General features: G+C 49.6%; 2 protein-coding genes across 5 annotated transcripts; both read right to left on the bottom strand.

The window, feature by feature from the left end:
• Nucleotides 1-913: 913 nt before the first annotated feature.
• Nucleotides 914-1,861, bottom strand: LOC104253798 (olfactory receptor 5V1-like). The gene has a single exon (XM_059816974.1). The coding sequence runs from the start codon at nucleotides 1,859-1,861 to the stop codon at nucleotides 914-916; it is 948 nt and encodes a 315-aa protein (XP_059672957.1).
• Nucleotides 1,862-18,584: 16,723 nt separating this feature from the next.
• NME6 (NME/NM23 nucleoside diphosphate kinase 6) lies at nucleotides 18,585-22,041 on the bottom strand. Of its 4 annotated transcripts, none has more exons than XR_009483955.1 (6): nucleotides 21,952-22,041; nucleotides 21,721-21,823; nucleotides 21,527-21,566; nucleotides 20,903-21,063; nucleotides 20,021-20,632; nucleotides 18,585-18,893 (listed from the first exon to the last, which is right to left on the bottom strand). XR_009483955.1 is itself a non-coding variant. In XM_059816558.1 (6 exons), the coding sequence occupies exons 1-5, from the start codon at nucleotides 22,039-22,041 to the stop codon at nucleotides 20,466-20,468; spliced, it is 561 nt and encodes a 186-aa protein (XP_059672541.1). In that variant the 3' UTR covers nucleotides 18,585-18,893; nucleotides 20,455-20,465. The 4 variants fall into 4 exon arrangements, 3 of the variants coding, with proteins under 3 accessions (XP_059672541.1, XP_059672540.1, XP_059672539.1); XM_059816558.1 differs by having other exon boundaries at nucleotides 20,455-20,632; XM_059816557.1 differs by having other exon boundaries at nucleotides 18,585-20,069; nucleotides 20,455-20,632.
• Nucleotides 22,042-22,185: the final 144 nt, after the last annotated feature.

Consider the following 22,185-nt stretch of genomic DNA (forward strand, 5'->3'; position numbering starts at 1 on the left):
CCATGGTGTCGGACACTGCTGGTCCTCGTGTACCTGCCTGCAGATTTGTCCGGCAGTGGGATTACCCCAACACCCGTGCAATCATTTGAGCTTGGACCCAGTTGCAGAGCCCCTGCAAGAAGAGGTTAAGCTGAGGCAGTGGCAGCTGGACGAAGCTGGCTGCCCCATGTCACCAGCCAGCCCTCAGCCACTACTGTCCATAGCCACACCACTCACAACAACTGCATTTTGATTTTTTTATGGCTATAAAGCAAAGCAAGCATTTCTGGTGAGGATTTAAGCAATGCCAGCTCACAGCTCAGCGCTGGTAACTTGCTGTTTGACCAAAGCACTGAGAACAATGGGTGGCCTGTTTAAACTGCTGGCTGCTGCGCTAACGTACAAAATGCTACAGAGCTTTCATGGCAGCCTGGAGAAACCCAGCGGACATCAGACTCGGTGCCAAAGCATGTGTGGAAGGAAGATGGTGCGACAGCCCCTTTGCGGAGGACGGATTTTGCGATCCAAGACGCTGCCCCTTCTCCTCTGCAGGGCCTGGCTCAGCGCCTTGGGCAGCCCCCAAGTCATTGCTCACGGCCTTGCCCGGGGCCAGCATGTGTGTGATACCATGTGGAATTGCCGTTTACGACGTTCCCTGATAGCAGCGTAGCTGCAACAGGTCCTGTGCTGAGCTCAGCACGTGGCGCTTGCAAAATAGAGGCATAATCCTGGAACTGTAGCCTTGTTCCCAACTTGATTTTGCCATTCTGCCATCAGTGATGTGCTGAGGGTCAGACAAGTGATGGCAGTGTGCCACAAGCAGCCACTGCCTGGGCAGGGAGCCCTGAGCCCGCTGCTGCCGTCAAAGATTTCCCGCAGACGGCCGATGCTGCACCGGCCCCACAGCAGCACTCTGTTGCAGCCCTGGTATTGCTCACGCGTTGCTGCCCGGGGAGCCCAGCGTGCCCCGTCCCCACATAGCCTTCCGCAGGGCCGCCCGCACCTCCTGGTTGCGGAGGCTGTAGATGAGGGGGTTCAGCATGGGGGTGACGATGCAGTACAGTACGGAGACCAGTGTGTCGGCTGCCGGGGAGTAGCTGGAGCTGTGCCGGTTGTAGTTCAGGTTGGCTGTCACGAAGTACAGGGCGACCACAAGCAGGTGGGCAGAGCAGGTGGAGAAGGCCTTGCGCCGGCCGGTGGCCACGGGCATCCCGAGGACGGTGGCCAGGATGCGGAGGTAGGAGACGACGACAAGCAGGAAGGGGCTGAGGCCCACAAAGACACTGGCAGCGTGGAGTGCCACTTCGCTGGGGCGGGTGTTGCTGCACGCAGCCCTCAGCAGTGGGGGGACGTCACAGAAGATGTGCTGGAGCTGGACAGTCCCGCAGAATGAGAGCCTGGAGGCCAGGAGGGTGTGCACGGCCGAGTCCAGCATCCCCCAGAGCCAGCAGCTGGCAGCTGCCGCCACACAGACGCCGCGGCTCATGGCACGGGCATAGCGCAGGGGCTGGCATATGGCTGCGTAGCGGTCATAGGCCATGACAGCCAGGAGTGCGCACTCGGCCCCCGCGCACCCCATCAGGAAGAACATCTGTGCCAGGCACCCGCGGTAGGAGATGGTTGCCTGTGGGCGCAGGGCATTTGCCAGGATTTTGGGCACCGTCACTGACGAGTAGCAGATGTCCAAGCAGGACAGGTGACTGAGGAAGAAGTACATGGGGCTGTGGAGATGGGGATCCAGGGACACGAGGGCGAGTATTGCAGAGTTCCCCAGCAGCGTGGCCAGGTACATGGCCAGGAAAAGAACAAAGAGGAAGGGCTGGCTGTGGGAAAAGCCCAGGAGCATGAACTCTGTCACATGAGTCTGGTTCTCACCTACCATGGGGCCAGCTGGGTTGGTCTGTGGGCAGAAACGAGCAGTGTGAGGAGGAGGTGGTGGTTGTGAGCCAGGGGACCGGAGCACAACCACCCAGGAGGCAAGGCTTTCGCTGGTAGGATGGCTTTGGTCCTACCTCCGTAGTGGCTGAAGACTTCCCATGCGGGCATTTCACAGAGACTAGGATCTTAGAGTCCAGAGAGCTGCCATTCAATGTTGGATACCTGACTGCAAGAGAATTACACAGGAGAAACCAAGAAGAGTGTACATCTAGACTAACCCGCACCTCCTGGGTTCTCCAGCCAACCCCTTGTCTTGGTGACTATACCAAGCACGTCTCTCTTTTTCTCCTGTTGCACTTACGGCGACTACATGCTTCCCTGCCCCCTGGACATGGTCACATCATTCCTTAGATGCCACAGCCACTAAGCTTGCTCTTCCCCGGCCGCCGGGTTGGGGATGCGACATCACCCTGTTAAACGATTTTTTTTTTTTATTTTATCCTGTCTCCTGCTCTGCCGTTATTGGGGTGCTTTGCTCTGCAATAACCAGCATTTAAAAAAGCATGGGTTCCAACTGAGGGTAACTCACCACATGGTGTTTGTTGAGCCACAGGCAAATTTAAGCCATCAGGGATCTCCCCTGGCCTGGGCCTCCTGACCTTTCTTCCATCATCCTACTTCAATTTTCACCCGGACACAAGGGTTTTGCTTACTGGCACGTGAAGCTGCGATGACCGTGCCTGCATGACGGGCGAGGCACGGGGAAGCAGCTGTGGATCACAAACCTCAGCCAAGGGCTGTTAAAGGTGGTGCTTGCTGGGTGCTTGTGGCCAGGGCTGCTGCTGCCCACCGTGCCAGTGCCATGAAGCCCAGCAGACATGGGCCAGGTGCTTTGTGCACAAATACGGCCTTTGTGAGGCTGCTGCAGAAATGGGTCTGAGAGAGAGGTTAAGCACCACCTGCAATCACCTTGTCTTGGGGTGCAGATCTGCCCCGGCCACCACTCGGCATGGGCACACGCTGCACTCAGCCAGTCTGAAACCAACTGGGCTAGGTGAGGAAAAGGATCCAGAGAGGCTTAAGCTCACATATATGATGATAAAGGGGCAAACAGGGCTGGAAAGCACTAGGGCAGACTGTGGCTGCATGGCAATACAGGGCACCTTGGGGAACTGTGGGTGATCTTGGGGCTGTGCAAAATAAAATCCTGTTCTCCATATGCAGCTCTGTCGTTGGCTCCGTTTGATTGCCTCAGTAGATGCTAGCACTCTGAACTATTGAAACGGAGAATAAGGTAACTGGCCAGCAGAGTACTGGCCATCGCTGAGCAAGTGTTTGCCAGGAGCTGCGGCAGGAGCAGTGCTGGCTTCTGGGCAGGTTCTCACTGACAGCACTGGGACATGGCTGGGGCGCGAGGGAGGATTGCACATCACTGAACTCAAGAGTTTAGTTCCCTGCTATTCCAACTTGGAAATTGTACGCTTCAAAACAAGGCCTCAGTACAGGGCAGCTGTGAACAGCTTTTTCTTACAGGTAACTCCGACAAACCTCCTGTGGTCAGGATTCAACAGCGTTCCCAGACAAGCTAGCAATTCATGTCACTCTCCATTTACTAAACATTAAAGATGTTGCCTGATGGTGACGCAGGGGCCCATTGCCATTATATAAGAACAAAGTGAGTATGACCAAAAAAAAAAAAAAAAAAAAAGGCAAGCATTCCCTTCCTCTTTATAGATGTGTTTTTAGCAACTGAGGTCAATTGTCATGTCTCTTCACGAGATTAAAAACCATGGTTAAATTTCAGGATAGTACCCCTGCTATATTAATCTGTTTTCAGTTTCTCTGTCCAAAGCATGTATCTACATATCAGCCATGATTTTAAAATGCTGAGCAATGGCAAGAAACGGCCAAAGCACTGTTAAAAATTGTGTGCTTTTTTTCCTGTTTGAATTGCTCGAGTGTCAGCTCTGTCTCCTTCATAATTTTCAGGTCTTTCTCTTCCAGATTAAGGACCCTCTATTCTAATAGTATTTTCTCCTTGCTTCTACTTGCGCACTGTGATCAGTAGCAGTGTTTGCTAAGTAGAAGAAGAGCTAAGTTCTGATTCATTTCTCTCTTACTCCCCAGTTTTTCAACTTTTTTTTTTAGTTTTAATATTGAGAGAAAAACTTTCAGTCAAAAGATTAATTCTTCTTTGCCTAGTGTAGTAACATCCCAACTTGTTGCTCCATCTTGGATGTGGGTGCTACAAGGCTGAGAAACCACTGCCTGGCCGAGCTCTCCAGCAGTCTTCCAGATCAACATATTCTTTAATATATATATATTTTTTTAATTACTAATTTTGCATTCTTTGAACAGGTACATAAGGACTATATCATCCAATATTCTGGGAATCTCAGACCATTGCTCTTCCTCCAGGCAGCCCCCAGCCAAAACCGTGCGCATTTTCGTGCAAGAAGAGCCCAATTTGTTCGGCCCAGCGTGGCAGCCGGGAGCAGGTGCCCGAGAGGGGCGAGAGCTGGGAGAGACCGCAGCAGTGTTCCCGAGGAATCATCTCCTGTCTCCAGCTGTCCCTGTCTGCAAACCTGCATAATGTGCACGTTGATCTGTATAAATCCAAAATTGTGTACCTTCCACAGTGCTAAGGCAGTTGGGGGCTTTGTCAGGGCACAAGTGCCTCCATGGTGCAGGTGAAGGCTCTGTCCAGGACCTTGTGGGATGCTTTTACTACTGACCTGTTAGCCAGCGGCAGGAGTCTGCTGACAAGTTACGGTGAAGCCGGCACTAGTGAAGGTGGGGATCTGCCTGTTACATAGGAGGAACAGGGGACCACAGGAACCAGCATGATAAAAATCAGAATAAGTTTAATAGTAGGAGGTTAGGCACGTAAGGGTTAGTCACCTGTTTATGCTCTGAACTGGGGCTCAACACTTGGAAATAAGAGCAGGTGAGCAAGAGGTGTGCGAGCCCATCGCACGCTACCGATGAGCCTTTGCTTTGATGTAGGTACACAGTGATGACATGTAAGTCATCCTGCTGGCAGCAGCAGCAGCAGGGAATTGTTAGTTCCACTGCAGGAGGGACAGTGAGTTCTGGAGAGCTGCAGAGGACACTCTCCCCGTGCTGACAAATTCAGGCTGGATTAAGCATGGAGCCACACAGCTACGGTACAGCCGTAGGAGTCGTGCAGAGGAATGATCCTAATTTTTCACCGTGGTCTGGAGCAACGTAGCCGCCAGTGGACACAACCACATGACAAGAAATGCCAGATTTAAACCCTTTGTCCTCAGACATCCTGTGCACAATGAAATAGGAAGGCATGGTAGGAAAAATCTCCCTTTCTCCCTCGGACTGCACAGGAATGAGCCTTGAAAGAGTCTCCACCTTGCCTCAGCTCCTTTCCTCTCTGCCTCTCTCTCACTTGCGCTAAAGGCGATTTCTCAGGGTAACTGATGACTTACCAAGTATTTCCCAGTGCAGCCTCACCTTTGCCCACTGCTGACCAGTCCAGAAAGGCTGGGTAGGGGGACAGAGAGGGAGCACTGATGCCACCAGTGCTAGGGAGGCAGCTGGTTTCTGTCATTCCCCCTGGGAGAGGGAAGGTGCCCCTGACCAGCGCGGTGGTGGTGCACTCGTCTGAGACCCGGCTCGGCTCTGGCACAGTCCCTGAAGCAGGGTGCCTTATGTCCCACTGTGCACTTCTGCATAGCTCCGGCATTTTGGGGTGCGTTATGTCACCCTTCCTCCTACAGGAGGGCAGGTGTGCTCCGTGCCCACCCAGGGAAGCCAGCTGCTCCTGCAGGAGGATGCGCCTCTCCTCGCCAAGCCACCACATCCCATTGCACACAGGTGAGCAGACCAGCTAGCCTGGAGCGTAGAGCTGTGGAAGGTAAGGTCCTGAGCCTTGCGACTGGTCCAGTCCCAGTCTGAGGTGATGGCTGGACTGAGGGAGCCGGCAACAACGCGGGATTAATGTCTCCTGAAAAGGACTGGATCGTTTTGTTTGAGGCATCACCAGCAGCCACAGCCTGCTGGCATGCCCAGACCACCTGGAAGCCCTGGGTGCCAATACTGGGTTTGTCCCCCCAAGTAGTGTGCCGATAGGGACCCCTGTGAGGGTCCCACCGTGAGCGAGGTCCTGCCCCACCACGGGCAGCAGTCCTGCCCTCCCAGCCCTCCCTTACCTCCACATCTAAGAGCAGCGGATGGCATTCAGTGCTTGGTAAGAGGGAAAAACCAGTGATGTACCCAGGTGCTGTCCCGTTTGTCTTACCTGCATGAGGAAAAGCCCGTGTGTCCTCGAGGCTTGCGAGCAGAGGAGAGGCTTTTAACCCTGCGAGGGCGCTGGGGGAGAGGCTTTCAGAGGTAGCTCTTGTTCAGTGGCAGGAGCAAGCAGCAGAGGAGCATTCCCCCAATCAGCCTGCACAAGTGGGATCTGAGCCCACAGGACAAAGCCTTCCTGGCACAGGACCCACCCAGATCTCCTGTTCTGCTCCAGGCTGTGCCAAGTGCAGACCAGCCAGAGCTCTCTAGCCCTGGCCTCCTGCTCCAGCCCTGTGGCAGCTCTCGGGGTGCCTGTGCTGCAGCACAGCTGACCATGCCAGGACCCTGGGCCATAGGAGGGTGGCTGACTGCCGAGGCTGAGAGCTGCACTCCCTGTGCCCTAAGTCCTTCTTTATGACCCCGTTTTATCTGTTGCAGGGCTATGAGGTGCCTACACCGGCCAATGCCAGCAGAGAGGCAGCAATGAGGAGGGCTGGCCACTGGCCACACTTGTAGTGACAAACCTGTGGGCAACGCAGCCATAAGGTGACTGCATGGCATCTGCACTGCGTCCGTGCTCCCACCATCTACAATAACCACGCTCACCCCCCCAGGCTGTGCAGGGGTCTCTGGAGTGGAGAGTGTGAAGGGGGGCCACGGTGGGACTGTGATCTGGCAGCAGCTCTGACTGGACTTAGTTGAGGCACCAAGTAGAGTCCTGTGAGGTCTGGAGGAGCTAGGCAGCAGGATTACATGGACTGACACAGGGTGAATGCTGCCTGCTCTGAGCCTGGAGCCGGATAGAAGCAGCAGGTTTAGCTGGAGTTCACCACATAGTGCCATGGAAATGATGGTGGGGAACCCAGGAAACGTGAAGACTGCAACAGGGAGTGAATCTGGAGATCAAGACTGGGACGTGATTGTTTCTGCAGCAGGAATACAGCATTGCTTTATTGCAATCTTTTTGCAACCTTTTGTTTCCTGATGATTGGGCAATAGGAGCTGATCCTATAATAAGCTCTGTATCTGAAATTCCAAGAGTTGAGGAGCTGAGCGGTAACACCATTTGGAAAGTAGGGAAAGCATAGGCAACAACCCTACATGGGAAGGAATACGCTGTGTGGAAATTCAGCGTAGACACTAGAGGAAGGTACTACCTCAATGAGGGGAAAATTCACGTCAGAGAGGATGCCTGAGGTTGTAAAGATGAATAGCAGTAATTATGAGCACTGTATGCCTGAGAGTGTGTTTTCAGGGAAGCTGGGCTGACAGGGTAGAAGGACCATGATAACAGGACTTTGTGACACAGACATTTGCTTTGAGTTTAGAAAATTACGCCTTTCTTTTGTGGCAATGATGAACATTTCTTTGTTTCATACAGAAACTCAGGGGCACGGCATTCCAACACAGCCTGGCTACTGTCCCAGGATTTTAGATGAAGGCACATGCTGGCAGCACTCAGAGAAACCCCCTCCCACACTGACTGTTGAAATAGGGCTTTGCTGAGACTATCAACACTTGGCACAAATATTAAACTATACTGAAATCTTGCCAGGTGCCAGAAACTTGGTATTCAGTTCTGGTAATCCATGTCCATTTTCTGTGGTAATGTCTTCAGGACAGCCTTTATGAGAAGAAAGATCAATGTTTGTATCCTTCTCTGGTCTACTGAGGCATATCAAATCTAGCCTTGGGGGTCCACGTGAGAAATCAAGTCTCCATGAATTTGTGAAATGTTAAGGGAGTTGGTTTTTAAACCAAATGCCTAAATTTGGGGGTGTAACCACAAGGATCGCGCCCAGCTCCTGTAAGTACTCAGCACTTCTGGAAATCAGACTCTTAACTGGGTGCAGGGCCCTTTACCTTCTCCAAGCATAAGTGTTGCACTTCTCCAAGTCATGTTTCCCTACTTGTTTTGAGACGTGCATTCTTCCAGCTCAAGGATTCTTTGTCAAGCAAAACCCACCATCGCTTGTATGACAGCTCACTACAGCAATACTGCCAGCTCACTCTTAATGGTCTCCACACGCGCACAAATGCTTCCTTTGGACGCAGAGAGAGGGAAAACAATGCAATTCATGGTGTTCAGGGTGGCAGGAACCTGCTTGCTGGATTGAACCCCTACCGAAAGCACAGACAGCTCCATGGTCAGACAAAGCTGCTCTGGACTGTATCCAGTCAGGTCTGGAAAACCTCTAAGGCCAGGGATCCCACAGCCGCTCTGAGACCCATCCCATTACGTAACGATCCTCAGAGTGACTGTTGTTCCTTACATCCAGGTGGAAGGAAACCTCTTGAACTTCCAACTCTGAAACCTCTGGGGGTTTTGGTTGATGGCAAGCTCAATATGAATCAACAACATGTCCTTGGTGGCCAAAAGGGCCAACCGTATCCTGGGGTGCATTAGGCACAGTATAGCTAACTGGGCAAAAGAAGCGATTGTCCCACTATACTCAGCTGTACCTCAAGCACTGTGAGCAGTTTTTGGCTCCACAATGTAAGAAGGATATAGAAATAGTAGAATGGTGAACAGTCAACAAAGGTGGTGAAAGGACTAAAGGGCATGACTTACGAGGAGGAGGTGAGGCCGCTAGGTTTGTTCAGCATAGAGGAGACTGAGGTGACCTCATTGCTCTCTACAACTGCCTCGTGAGGGGGAGTGGAGAGGGAGATGCTGATTTATCTCTGATGCCTGGTGATAAAATGAGAGGTTATGGCTTAAAGCTGTGTCAGGGGAAGTTCAGATTGGATATTAGGGAAAAGTTCTTCCCTGAGAGGGCAGTCAAGCACTTGAACAAGCTCCCCAGGGAAATGGTCATGGCTCCAAGCCTCTGTGTTCAAGAAGCATTTGGACAATGCTTATACATACAGTTTAACTTTTAGGTTGCCCTGTGTGGAGTCAAGAGTTGGACTCAATGATCCTTATGGGTCCCTTCCAACTGAGAATATTCTATACTTCTATGAACTTGAAACCTCCTGTCTGAATTTTGCCTGCTGCCTCTCATCCTCCCTCCATGCTGCATTGTGAAGAGCCTGGCATTGTTTTCTTGATCACCTCCCCACAGGTACTGGAAGGCTGCTATTTGGTCCCCCCCAAAGCCATTCCTTCTGGAGGCTGAACGCGCGCCGCTCTCTCAGCCTCTGCTCACAGTGCAAGTGCTCCAGCTCTTGGTGGCTCTCCACTGAACTCTCCTGAGTTTGTTGGTGTATTTCTTGTTTCGGGGAAGCCAGCACTGGATGCAGTACCTGGTATGATCTCAGAAGTACTGAGTAGAGGGCCATAACCACATGCCTCATTCTACTCTCTTTGGTTCTCTTTGTGCAGCCCAGGATGCTGTTGGCCACCTTTGCTGCCAGGGCACACGGCTCACTCATGTCCGGCTTGCTGCCCACAAGGGCCCCTAGGGCCTTTTCCGCAGAGCTGCTGCCCCGCCAGGCATCCCCAGACTGTCTTGTTGCCAGGGGCTATTCCTTCCCAGGTGCAGGACTTGGCATTTGTCCTTCTTGAATTTCATGGGGTTCCTTCTGGCTTGTTCTTCCAGTCTGTCCAGGTCCCTCGGGATGGCAGCCCTGCCCTTGAGCTTATTGACTCGTCCCCTCGATTTGGTGTCACCCGCAAATTTGACAAGAGTGCACTCTGTCATCTCTTTCATATCACTAATGAAGACATCAAACAGGACAGGTCCCAGGACAGATACCCATGATGTTCTACTTGTCACTGGCCTCCAGGTAGAGCACGACCTGTTAATCACCACTCTCTAAACCTGATGATCCAGACAATTTTACACCACTGCTTTCACTGATGTTGCTGTTGCATTGACATATGCAAGCTGAAAGCACTTTTCATCCTGCATTTTTTGCACACACTTCTACTGGCTGGGCAACCTCATTTGCCCTGGTTTTCTGTGGCCGTATCTGGCTCAGGAGCTCAGCGGTTTGTTAATGGCAATGTTTCTCCCTGCTCACCGCAGTGGGCTTGTGCTCCGTTTTCTCCCTCAGTGATTTTGACTGTCGCTGATGCAGTTTTGATGGTACTAAAACTGTACTGTCCACTGCAGATGTCATCCGAACAGTAGCTCAAACAGATTTAGTACAAACTGTAGCTGGGGCTTGAGTGTTTTTTCCTCTTGTTACACATCTGTAATATAAAAACTTATCTACACAATGTATGTAGGTGAGCAGGCACCTCTTTATTGCAGCGCTGGACGCGCAGGGGATCACTCCACCTAGTGTGCGTACTTAGTTTCTCCGCTACAAAAGTTGTATACAATCAAAATATACATATTCATCATATTTCCAAGAAACAATTAACATAGTCATACAATTTCAAGAACTCATTAATATATGTAAATGTTCGTGACACATGCACCTTCAGGTACACAGGTGGTCGTCTAAGGTCCTCTGGTGGTATTCCATAGTCTTCCTCATGGTGTCCTTCAGTTGAACCCAGTCTTTGCGCATGCTCAGGTTGGTTGCAAAATCCCATTCTTGGAATCTTCTTAAGTTTTCCCTGGTTTACTGACCAGGCCGACAACTTATCATTCTCTTGACAAGCAAATTCTACCTCTTCACAATGCTACATTGTTCATAGCTAGTTTATGATTAAATCAGGGATAGATCATACCTAGTTACCCTTATACAGAATATATATATATATATAAAAATTAATCTTTATTAATCACTCTCTGGATTATACTATTCTATCAATATCCATACTTAAATTAATCAATGGTTATTTCTATTAATATCTATTGATTGGCATTCTTGATACTCGAATCAAGATGGGAAAGGTAAGGAATTTTCCAAGCAGCATCACTGGTGCATATCAGGTCACATTGTCACAGGACTCAAATGAAACTTTTCTATTCAATTCTTCATCGTTCCATCTCGTTACTGTTAGTTCCTTAGTATGGAACGGCGACTCCCTGGTGAGGTTCCTATGGTTATTGTTTCTAACTTAACAATCCTAACTTATTCATTTGTATTTTATTTATTAATCAATTTTAACCTTTCTATATGATCATATTTTGATGATTTTAGAAAATCAGAGTATTTACAACACTCTGAACAACCCTTTTTAAAAATCTCCATGGGCAATGTTCTGTATGATTTTCTTATAAATACCACAGTTGTAGCACTCAGATTTATGTAACGGAGGTTATAGTAAAACATCCTGGTTTACTGTGACATCAATACAGGCGAGTGTCCTGAGCTTCCAACTCCCTTGTACCAGCCAGACATTGCCATACTGGAGTAGGTCCTGTGGAGGTCATAGGGGTGGTTGGGGTTGGAGGACCTCCTGTGGAGGTCATAGGGGTGGTTGGGGTTGGAGCACAGGGCACACAAGGAGAGGCTGAGACTACTTTGTTCAGCCCAGAAAGGAGAAGGCAAAAGAGAGACCTTACTGTGGTCTGCAGCTGCCGAATGGGAGTGGGGAGAGATGATGGATACAGACTCTTCTCACGGTTGCATGGTGATGAGAAGTGGCAACAGGCACAAGCTGTAACAGGAGATATCCTCACTGGATGGCAGGGAAAAATCCTTCAGGCACCGGATCAAAGTCCTGAGAGGCCATGGACTCTGTCCTTGGAGATACTCAGCACTCACCTGGCCCCAGCCCTGAGCAACCTGTGCTAATGGGTCCTGCTCGGAGCAGGGCTTGCACCAGGGGCTCCTTTCCACCAGCACAAGTCTGATTTCTAACATGAAATTCTCATCAGGTTTTGTAAGAACAGTATTTCAGGGTTTTCCCCCTTGATTTCCTCAGGGAAAGACCTTCCTTTGGGAATTTTTTATGTTTTTTTGCAGGTAAGTTGCCAGAGCTGCCTGTTGTCTGGACCAGGCAAGAAACAAGCAAAATTTGGCATTCCAGTTTGGCCTACCCAAGATGGGACAAGGCCTCACACTACATCTTGTGAGAATGGTAATGGAGTACTGTCCGACTTTTGTTTTCCTAACACCTGACAAGGAGGTTTTTTGGTTGAAGAAAACTGCATTGTCTCAAGTTTTTATTCCGTTTAATTGACCACTTGCGTTCATATTTCAGAAAAAAAAGGCAACGAGGGTTGCCGCTACATGATCCAACTACAAAACTGGCCAAAGCTGACCTGATTTACTTGCGTTTGTCATAGGCTAAGAGCACGCACAAACTCAAACGCCATGATCAGGCAATGTGAAGTGACCTGTTACCCTGTGGTACCATCCCTGCATCATGGGGTCTGGGGGCAGGTCTACGCAGAGTCCCGGAAAATAGAAAGTGGGGTCCTGGCACCAGCACCAGGGTCACTGTTTCTTCCTGGCCAACTTGTACTCAGAAAGTGACACGGGAAGTCTTTCCTGTCACCACTGAGCAGCACTTTTGCCTAATGATTGTACCTGGTACTGCCCCATCTCCATTCCTCCCTCTTCCTATGGCCAGCTCCATCCTCCTGCTGCACGAGCCGGAGCCGGAGCCAGCCCTCCCAGGCTTCTCACCCAGGCCTTGCCCAGGCTTGGGCATCAAGTCCGCCCCCGGGGCCAATTAGCATGCTTTAAATAAGATGCTTTAAATAGAAGGCTGAAGTTTGAGAGAGAAGTTTTCTTCTTTCCAGTTCCTCCGCTTGGAACCCATTCCCCATAGGCTTCTCTCCACAGGGGAAACCCCACTAGGGTTTCCGTGCCAATTACTGAAAGCCTAGAGCACTTCACCTCCTCACCTAGCATGTTTTTGTGAGACTTGTAAACAAGGCACAAAGTGGGCTATTAAAAGTTTGAGGCAGCCACTCCTGCAGTAACTTGGAAGCTGTTTACCTCTGCTGTAATCAATTGCATCATAATGTAGAAGCAGCAGAATAAGACGTGGAGAAAGAATGTCTTTGTTCTATATAGACTTCCCATCTTTGAAATGTTCACACTGTAGGCAAAAAAATACACACAAATTTGTTGAAGTATTAAGAGAAAAAGGTAAATAATTTAACAGTGCTTTAGCAGTCAATATGAAACACCTGAATGACAGTACACTTTATGGGAAATGTAAGTTACTGCAATGGGAAATACAAAGCTGCAGTTCCACGGCCACTTGTAATACTGATTGTGCCTTCTTGCCCAAATCCCTGCTCCGCTCCGAGGCTGTGTATCTGCACCATACACGTATACTACAGCCATGTCAGATAGGTATGACAGCTTGTTGTAGGTGTGAAGGGCAGTTTGATATCCCTGGCTTTTACTGGGAGCTACAGGTTCCTGACCCATCTGTGGGGTGGGTGCACAGGAAGATGCAGGTCCGTATTTAGTGGCTGATGTGAGCCAGACCACGGCTACCTGTCTGGAGCGGGTGCCACAAGAGGTGCTGCAGGAAAAGCCCAGGGGCAAGGGCCACTGCGTCTGGTCTAAGCACCTGGAGAGACATCTCACAGCACGAGGCTGGGCCAGAGTGTTTCATAGAAATGTATGATATTTTACAGTTTTAGGTATGAACTTGATTTACTATTGGAGAAATTTAGCGAGAGTGTTTGTGGCAACGCTGGCGGTCAGGACGTAGCATGCCTTGAGCAAATGGAGGGAGCACAGCAGAGCCCTTGGGAAAGGTTTTACAGGGAAAGACCACGCTGCTGATTTGATAGCCGGAATTCAACAGAGACACCAGCAGTGGTTTCTTGACCTCTTTAGTGTAATACATAGTGTACCACAACGATGATACGGACTCACCTGCACTAGTTACTCTGTGCTCTTTCATCAGTGGAGAGTGACTGGCGGTTTTGGGGCAATTTGCCCAATCTGTCAGGCTGGGACAGCTCAGACTCACGGTCCCTTTGGAGACCAGTGCCAGGCCTGGGGCAGTCTGAGCATCCCTGGAGTCCGCTTCCAACATCCAGCATTTTCAAGGCCATTTTACAGGTATGCAGCTGTGTACCACTTCCTTTGTCAAGCAGGGCACAAGCAATCTAGGAGGCTTCTGGATATGGGGAGATGCTCTGCCAGACGTGGTACTCACAAGAAAGAACTGGTCACGCATGTAAGGGCTGAGGGTAGCCTTAGATGCAGTGGTCACAAGACAGAGGAGTTCAGAATCCCGAGAGGATGGAGAAAAGCAAAAGATGTGAGGGCCTGAGGGCACTAATACGCCTTAAGGTCCCTGACCAGTCTCACCCAACACCTCCACCCACACTCTGCCCATGGGCCCAAGAGCTCCATTTCAGCTCAGGCTTGGACCTTAATCCCTGCTATCATGGGCAAAACCATCTTAGCTCGAGGAATTTCACTTAATTTATTGCTAATTAACAAAAAACTTTTAATTACTGATTCAGATACTGAGGAAAAACCAAGATGACAAATAATTAAACACACACTTAGGGAAACACCTTTCCTCCCTTTTCCCAGGCTCAGCTTCAGTCCGGCACCTTTTCTTCCCCCTTCCTAGTCCCAGCTCCCCTTGTCATCCCTGCATGCTACGCTCAGTTCCTCCCAATCCCTTTGGTGAAGTGACGGGCAGCACAGGAGGTTGGGGTCAGTGTGTTGTGCTTTCTTTTGCCACTCATTGTTTCTTACTCTTTTCTTCTACTGTTCTTCTTGTTTCCCCTCCTCAGTCACGGCACACCCATGGGCTGCAGTCTTCTCAGGGGCGTACCTGCTCGAATGTGGGTCCTCCAGAGGCTGCAGTTCCTCAGAGGCGTCCCTGCTCTGGCATAGTTCCTCCCTGGGCTGCAGTCCCTTCAGGGAGAAATGGGCTAAAGGTAATTTCATGAAGTTCAGTAGAGGGAAATGCGAAGTCCTTCACCTGGGCAGGAATAATTCCACGTGCCAATACTCAACTGGGGAGCCAAAGCAACTTTGCAAAGAAGTACCTGCATGTCCTGATGGGCAACAAGCTAACCATGAGCCAGCAATGAACCTTTGTGGCAAGAAAGGCCAACAGCATCCTCCGCTGCATTAGCAAGAGCATTGCCAGCAGGTCAAGACAGATCTTTTTTCCCCTCTATTCAGCACTGGTGAGACCACATCTAAAGTACTGTGACCAGTTCTAGGCTCCCCAATACAAGAAAGCCTGGGCAAAACTGGAGTCCAGCATGAATATGATTAAGAGAGTTAAGCATCTGACATGTGAGGAGAGGCTGAGAGCTGGGACTGTTTAGCCTTGAGAAAAGGGGGCTCAGAGGGGTTTATCAATGTGTATAAATACCTGATGCAAGGCAGTAAAGAAAACCAGTGGTATCCAGTGAATAGACAAGAGGCAACAGGCACAAACTGAAATACTAGAAATTTCACTTAAACATAAGAAAGCTTTTTTTTTTTACTGTAAGGGTGATAAAACAAGGCCCTGAGCAACCTGCTGTAGGGGACCCTGCTTTGAGGCAGGGATTTGGGACTAGACAATCTCTAGAGGCCCTTTCCAACCTCCGGCTTTCTACAATTCTGCGACTCAGGTACATGTGGCACGTGTGGTGGAGCCTGTATTATCACAGGCGAGGACTCCAAGGTGTTGCTGCAGTAGAGCACAGCTGCAGAGGATGCATGGGGGGGCATGCAGGTACATGAGCGGCAGGTCAGTCCTCTCCTTCCTCCCAGCATGGCCATAATTCACACCATACCCACCTCAAGGAATCTGTTGCTATTTAGTATTTCCCTTTCTGCATTTTATCTATCCTTTTTCCAGTAGCTGGTGTCCAGCTCTTTCCAGGACTGTGGAGAAGTAAAATGCTTATTACAATAAAGACAAGATTTGCCTCTTTAGATCTAACTGCATGAACCATTTGTCTTTCTTATAAAGATGCATCTTACTTTACAGCGCTAAATAGAAGGAAGTTATAAGATGCCAAAGAATTCATGGCTTTGGTCTTATACCAGACCTGTTCTTTTCACATTGTAAAGACAGGATTTAGTAAAGAAAGACAGAGGTGCCTGAGAAAGAAGCCATAGAACAAAATCACAGGCAAAATAGAAGTAATACTGTGCAGGGAAGACTGTGTGCCAAAGAGATTCAATCCATCTCAGTACTGAAAGCACCAAGGTATTAAGAAAATGCACTCTTAGATTGTGAGGGTAACAACCACGTCCCCAGCGAGCCTCTCTGCAGTGCCAACCATCAGTTAAACTGCCAAAATTGCACCAAGTTGTGGATTGGACATATTCATGTGTCTTCTGTGAAGGAACAGGCATCTCACCAGTCCATACATTCTTCAAACCTGTCAGTAAAATATCAGGAAAATGATGAAATCCAGAGCAAATAGCTAAGACACCAAGTTATTACATGCTGAAGTGAGATGATGCCAGGTATCAGAAGGCTGGGGTGACAGTAGATGTCCAATTGCTGCCACAGTGAGAGAGTCAAGTGGTGCTGGGACATGTGTGATTCTCCACACTGTGTTCTCAGTCCCTTTCTTCATCATGCCTGATGTTAAGTTGCCTTTTGACCACTCGTGATTGTTTTACTGAAAACACAGCATGGAGAAGTGCGTCTTCTGGAGGGACAGGAGCCCACAAGGACATATGAAAACTGTCAAATAAACATGAAATAAAGTTGACAGAATTAACTTCTCCTTCCATATATGGACCCACAAACATCATTCCTCTGATCGGAGAGCTAAGAGAAGAATACAACAGCTCCATTAATTTTGAACAAAAGAAGTGGCAGAATGGGTTCATTCCCTTCTAACCGCAGAAAAGAAAAAGGGGTCCCTTTGCCTAGGATAAAAATCCCAAGACATTAGGAATTTTTTTTCAAAGAAAAGAATTCCTATACGAAATAGAGACTAACCATGGTACAAGGTGGCAACTACTAGATATCTTTCCACACTGGATGCTTCGTGTTCTGGCACATGCCTCTAAGAAAATAAATTCTTATTTACACACTTTTAACAGGCTCTGTTAAAGCAACTCACCACTGGACCTGAGCCCCCACATGCAACATTTCACATAAAGAGACAACAGATACTTGGTGATACTGCACTGTAATTTACATGAGTGGCACTCTGACATAACACAAGTTGTGACTCCAGGCTCAAGATCTGTAAAACATTCTGCAGAGAAAGACAGACGGGAGGATGATCTGCAAGCAGTTCTGTGCTCACTGCATTTCTTCAGCCTCTGTCCTGGTGTACTCCTCTGACAGTGGGGAGTCTAGGTCCTGCCAGCAGTTGAGAATCCCTGCAGCAAGTACGTCTGCTGCAGTGTACCGGGACAGCAGGCTTTGAGCTAGCCCAGCTATCTCCATGCTTAGCGCAGGATGAAAGTGAGAGTTGGAATGATTTTTCATAGACTCACAGAATGGTTTGTGTTGGAAGGCACCTTAAAGATCATTTAGTCCACCCCCCCCTGCCATGCACAGACATCTTTCACTAGCCCATGTTGCTCAAAGCCCCGTCAATCTGACCTTGAACACTTCCAGGAACGGGGCATCCACAGCTTCTGTGGGTAACCTGTTCCAGTCTCACCATTCTCAGTGTAAAACAATTCTTCCTTATGTCCAATCTAAACCTGCCCTCTTTCAGTTTAAAACTGTTGCCCCTTGTTCCGTCACTTGTAGTGGTAAAAAGTCTTTCTCCCTCTCTCTTATAAGCGCCCTTTACATATTCTGGCTGACATAGTTGCCAAGCCACTCTCCAGGATATCGGACGAGTCGTGGCATTCAGGTGAAGCCCCTGGTGACTGGAAAAAGGGAAATGTTGCACCCGTTTTTAAAAAGGGTAGAAAGGAGGATGCTGGGAACTACTGGCCTGTCAGCCTCGCCTCTGTGCCTGGGAAGATCATGGACCACATCCTCCTAGAAGCTACGCTAAGGCATGTGGAGGACAGGGAGGTGATCCGAGACGGTCAGTGTGGCTTCACCGAGGGCGAGTCTTGCCTGACCAACCTGGGGGCCTTCTGTGATGGAGTGACTACATGAATGGACAAGGGAAGAGCTACGGAGGTCATCTATCTGGACAAGAGTTACCAGGAGGTATACAAAACAGATGCTAACTGTCACTAGAGAAGTTAAACATTTCTTGTGCACTTAGGGAGGGGGGAAAAAAAAGAAAAAAAAAAAACTTTCATAAGAGTCCTCAAAACAGAGAGCATCTGCTGTCATCTCATAAATCCAAAGGCTTCCTCTGATATTAAAAATAATTTTTGACACTACTTCCTGCATCTAACACCAAATATTTCAATATTAGATCTCCTGATAAAGTTCGCAGAACATCTTCAGATTTGCAAAATAAACCCTCTGTCTAGGGAAATAGGACTGCACAGTTTTGACAACCTCTACTCAGGTACAGTCTTGGTGGACCAAAGAAATGTTAATATGGACATAACAACTGGCAGCTATCTAAGTAATGGTGATTGTGATCTGATAATTATTCTGTGAAAACACTGCGCCACTAAGCCAGCATTATTTGTACTTGAAATTTTAAAAGGGTCGGTTTCCCCAAATGTAATTGCAAGTGACTAAAAAAAAAAAAAAGAACAAAAAAACCCAACACCCCACACATTTAAAATGAGAAGTATAAGATAGGAATTCTCGTTTAATGACATCCCAAATTAATATCCAACAAAGAAAGCATAATATAAAGAAGAAAGGTGAAAAAAATAGGAAGGGCTAATAGCTACAAGAAAAACACACATAACTTAAAGAGAAACTCAGGGAATCAATAAAATACCAATTGACAGTAGCGTTAAGGACAGCACGACTTCAGCACGATTTCAGCCCCGTATAAATGCGTACTTGATCACGAGCAGATCCACCATTGGATACTGCTGGTGAAAACAAAAGCAGCAATGCAAAAATGCAGAAATATTCCACAGATCCTTTTGATCTGCACCTGGAACAAAACAATGACTGCATTTAATCTCATATAATAGTAAGGAAGGAACAAAAATGTTGATGTATTTAATCAAGGAAGCTCTATAGCAGCACTTGCTACAATTAAACGTTTTTCCATCAAATGCCCAACATTTCACATAGTTGTCTTAAACTAGTCAAAGAGTAACTTGCCTTTGATCTGTGACACAATAATGCACTAGTAAATTTGGGACTCAATCAGCAGCTTGGTCTACAGCTTTAGTGACTAGTGTCATCGATGCTACTCAAGCATAACTTCAGAAAAGGGAGTCAAGCTAACAAAATTCTTGTCCCACGTACATTACAAAGGTACCTTCACCAATACAGTGCATTTTAAATTATCGGAAAGAAATTCACTCAGTACAACATGGCACCTTAATTAAAGAGAACATCAGCATTGTAAGAAGCTATTAGGGGGACAGTTTAAATGGATTAAAAACTTACACAGGAGCAGATCTCAAAATGCACCAAACAGGAAAACATAAATAAGCATGTCAGAAGCTTGCATTGTACCTCAAAACCAAGTCCTCGTGCACCACCATATAATAATTTTATCAATTATCTAGATAATTAAATTACTTTATCCATATAATTTACAAAGGATATGTAACTCAGTGCTTCAATGCCCAGTAAGTCTACAGGCAATGAAGTCTTTGAGTTGCCTTTAGGCATTTTGTTACAAGGCTTAATGTAAAGAGCTCCTGGCAGAAATTCTACTGCCTCCACATACCAGCATTCAAATTAACTTCTCTGGCCTTTTATTATGGATTCAAGAAATCCATAGCTCTAATAGCCACTATCAAGTTTCATCAGAACTACTGATCTCATACCCCAGGCAATCTAAAAGCACAAAACAGAAGATCCTTCACAGGCACTGGACTACTCCACACCTTTCTGCAACTTCCCCTAGAAGTTCTGTGGCAGGCTTGTCAGCCCACACCAGCCTGAACCAACAGGATACGCTGCTTTCCTCCCGAGAATGCCTTCTAACCGTGCCCTCCACCAGAAGCCCAAGATATGAGTCATGATACAAAACTGAAGACAACCTTGTTTCTCAGCTTGGATCCAGGAAAGCAAGGACGGGAGAGTTAATATTGCCCTGCTTACCTCTGCATTTTTTTCCATATTCTTTTTCCCTTCTTTTCTCCTTAAAGGACTGTGGGAACAGAGCAAATATTAAGAATCTGAGACCCACTATCAGCAAAACCAATCATATCCTAACTGGAACTAGCAAGCCCCTTTCCACCTGGCCCTTTGATGAACTCACCTGTACTGCTCATATCCAAATAAACACACGAGGGACCAGTGAACTGCATGGCTAGACCTCGGTATCAAGTTGGAGTACTGCTACTTGAGAAGTTTTTCCTAAAATGCCCCAGCAGCTGTATGCTGCATGAGTAACATAATCCCAGGTAGCACATAATGTGTATTAGGTCTTTCCCTCCCCCACACTCCTTAAAACGTGCCATGGCTCTATGTCTTGTTACGGGGCTGACCCAAACAGCGTGCCTAGCAGCTACTTCCAGCTCAGCAAACCATACCCCCGGGTAACTCAGGTCAACTCTGTTTCTTCATCCCTGAACACACAGTGGACACGCTCCTCTGCATTGTAATACACCTGCCCACAGCGCAGACGTGGCTCTTCCTGCTGGTACCAGAGCTGTTCATTGAACTCTGGGAAGAAAAAGGCAATTTCTCTGCTGGCTGATGCTGGTGAATCTGTTAGGAAACAGAGGAAAAGAAGATGAGGGATGCCAGTCTGGCACCGCAGGTATGTGCTGTGTTCCAAAGGGAAGGGCAGAAGCTGTAAAAGAAAAGCGCCAGGCTCGGTCGCACCAGGCCAGGTGTGAGTAGAGTCTGCAGAAGTGAGCAAATCGTTAATTTTGACTCCCAGAAGGGAAAGCAAGCAAAGGCAGGCAAAATACCATCGTTCACGCCTCCCTGAGTTTCAGTATATGCCCAACACTCAGCCAAGAAGGACAGGTCTACCTGAGCCGTGAGTGGTATTCCTGGTGTCAGTGAGGCCATAAGCTCCTCGGATGGAGTCCGGGACGCTGTTTCGGGCTCGGAATACTTTGGTGGGTCCCATCAGGGATCTCCAGAGGGGGACAGCATTCTCATGGGCCAAGATATAAGCCCACATGGGGCCACTGAGAAAAGGACCAGGGAAGAGCAGAAGTGGATAAGGTTACAAAAGGGCATAGCTCCTTCATTCTTATAAATACAGTACAGCAAGCGCAAAGAAGCAAGGAAGCGCAGCTGCCATGCAGTGCTTTCTGGGAGGGGACACCGAGCTGCCAAGACACCAGGCACTGAGACCATGGCCCAGAGGCAGAGCACCAGCATGAATGACCTCCGCCCACAAGCTCTGGGGATGTCGCCCCCCCACGTACTACTGCTGTCACTGCAGAAGTTGGTTCCTGCCATTTCTCCAGCCCCGAGCCTCCCCCCTGGGCACACCACGAGCACCAGCGCCTGAGGAGACGCATCCCACGCCGAGCTGGGCCCCTCCAGCTGCAGAAGCGTCGCTCGGGCCGGACACGGCTCCGCCCGCCAGGCCAGGCCAGGCCAGCGCCCTCCTCCCGCCCCGCGCGGCCCGGCCGCAGCAGGTACCTGGCCATGAACTCCACCAGCCGCTGGTAGAAGAACCGCCCTGCGGGAGAAAGAGGGCCCGCGTCACGCAGCCCGGCTCCGCCGGCACCGGCACCGGCACCGGCACCGGCCAGAGCCGTCCGCCCGCAGCGCCTGCCCGCGCGCTCCTGGCGGCGGCGGCGGCCTCGCCCGCCCGGGAGCCCCGGCCCGCCTACCCGCGTGCTCCCGGTAGAAGCGGCGGCTCTCCTCCCGTCCGCAGCGCAGCTTCTTGGCGCGCACGATGAGGAACCGGTTGCTGAGGATGGTTTCGTGCACGGCCTGCGGGCAGAGGCGCAGCGGCTGGGCGGGCGACGCGCACCGCCAGGGCGCCCCGGGCCGGGCCGGGCCGACAGACCGGGCCGGGCCGACAGACCGGGCCGGGCCGGGCCGGACCACCCCGCCCTCACCTCTAGCACCAGCGGGTGGGCCACGGCGTCCGGCTTCAGCAGCGCCAGCGTCAGCTGCAGCGGCCGCCCGGAGCGCCCCGCGGCCGCCATGGCGCCCGCCTCGCCGGGCGGCGTCGCGCCGCTGACGGCGTGCGGGGCAGGACGTCGCGCGCGTGACGCACTCACACGGGGGAGAAGGGCGGGGCCGAGCGCCCGGTGACGCACGACGGGGCCGTGCGGCGGGGGCGGGGCCTG

This window comes from Gavia stellata, chromosome 4 (genome assembly GCF_030936135.1).
Source record: "Gavia stellata isolate bGavSte3 chromosome 4, bGavSte3.hap2, whole genome shotgun sequence".
NCBI lineage: Eukaryota > Metazoa > Chordata > Aves > Gaviiformes > Gaviidae > Gavia > Gavia stellata.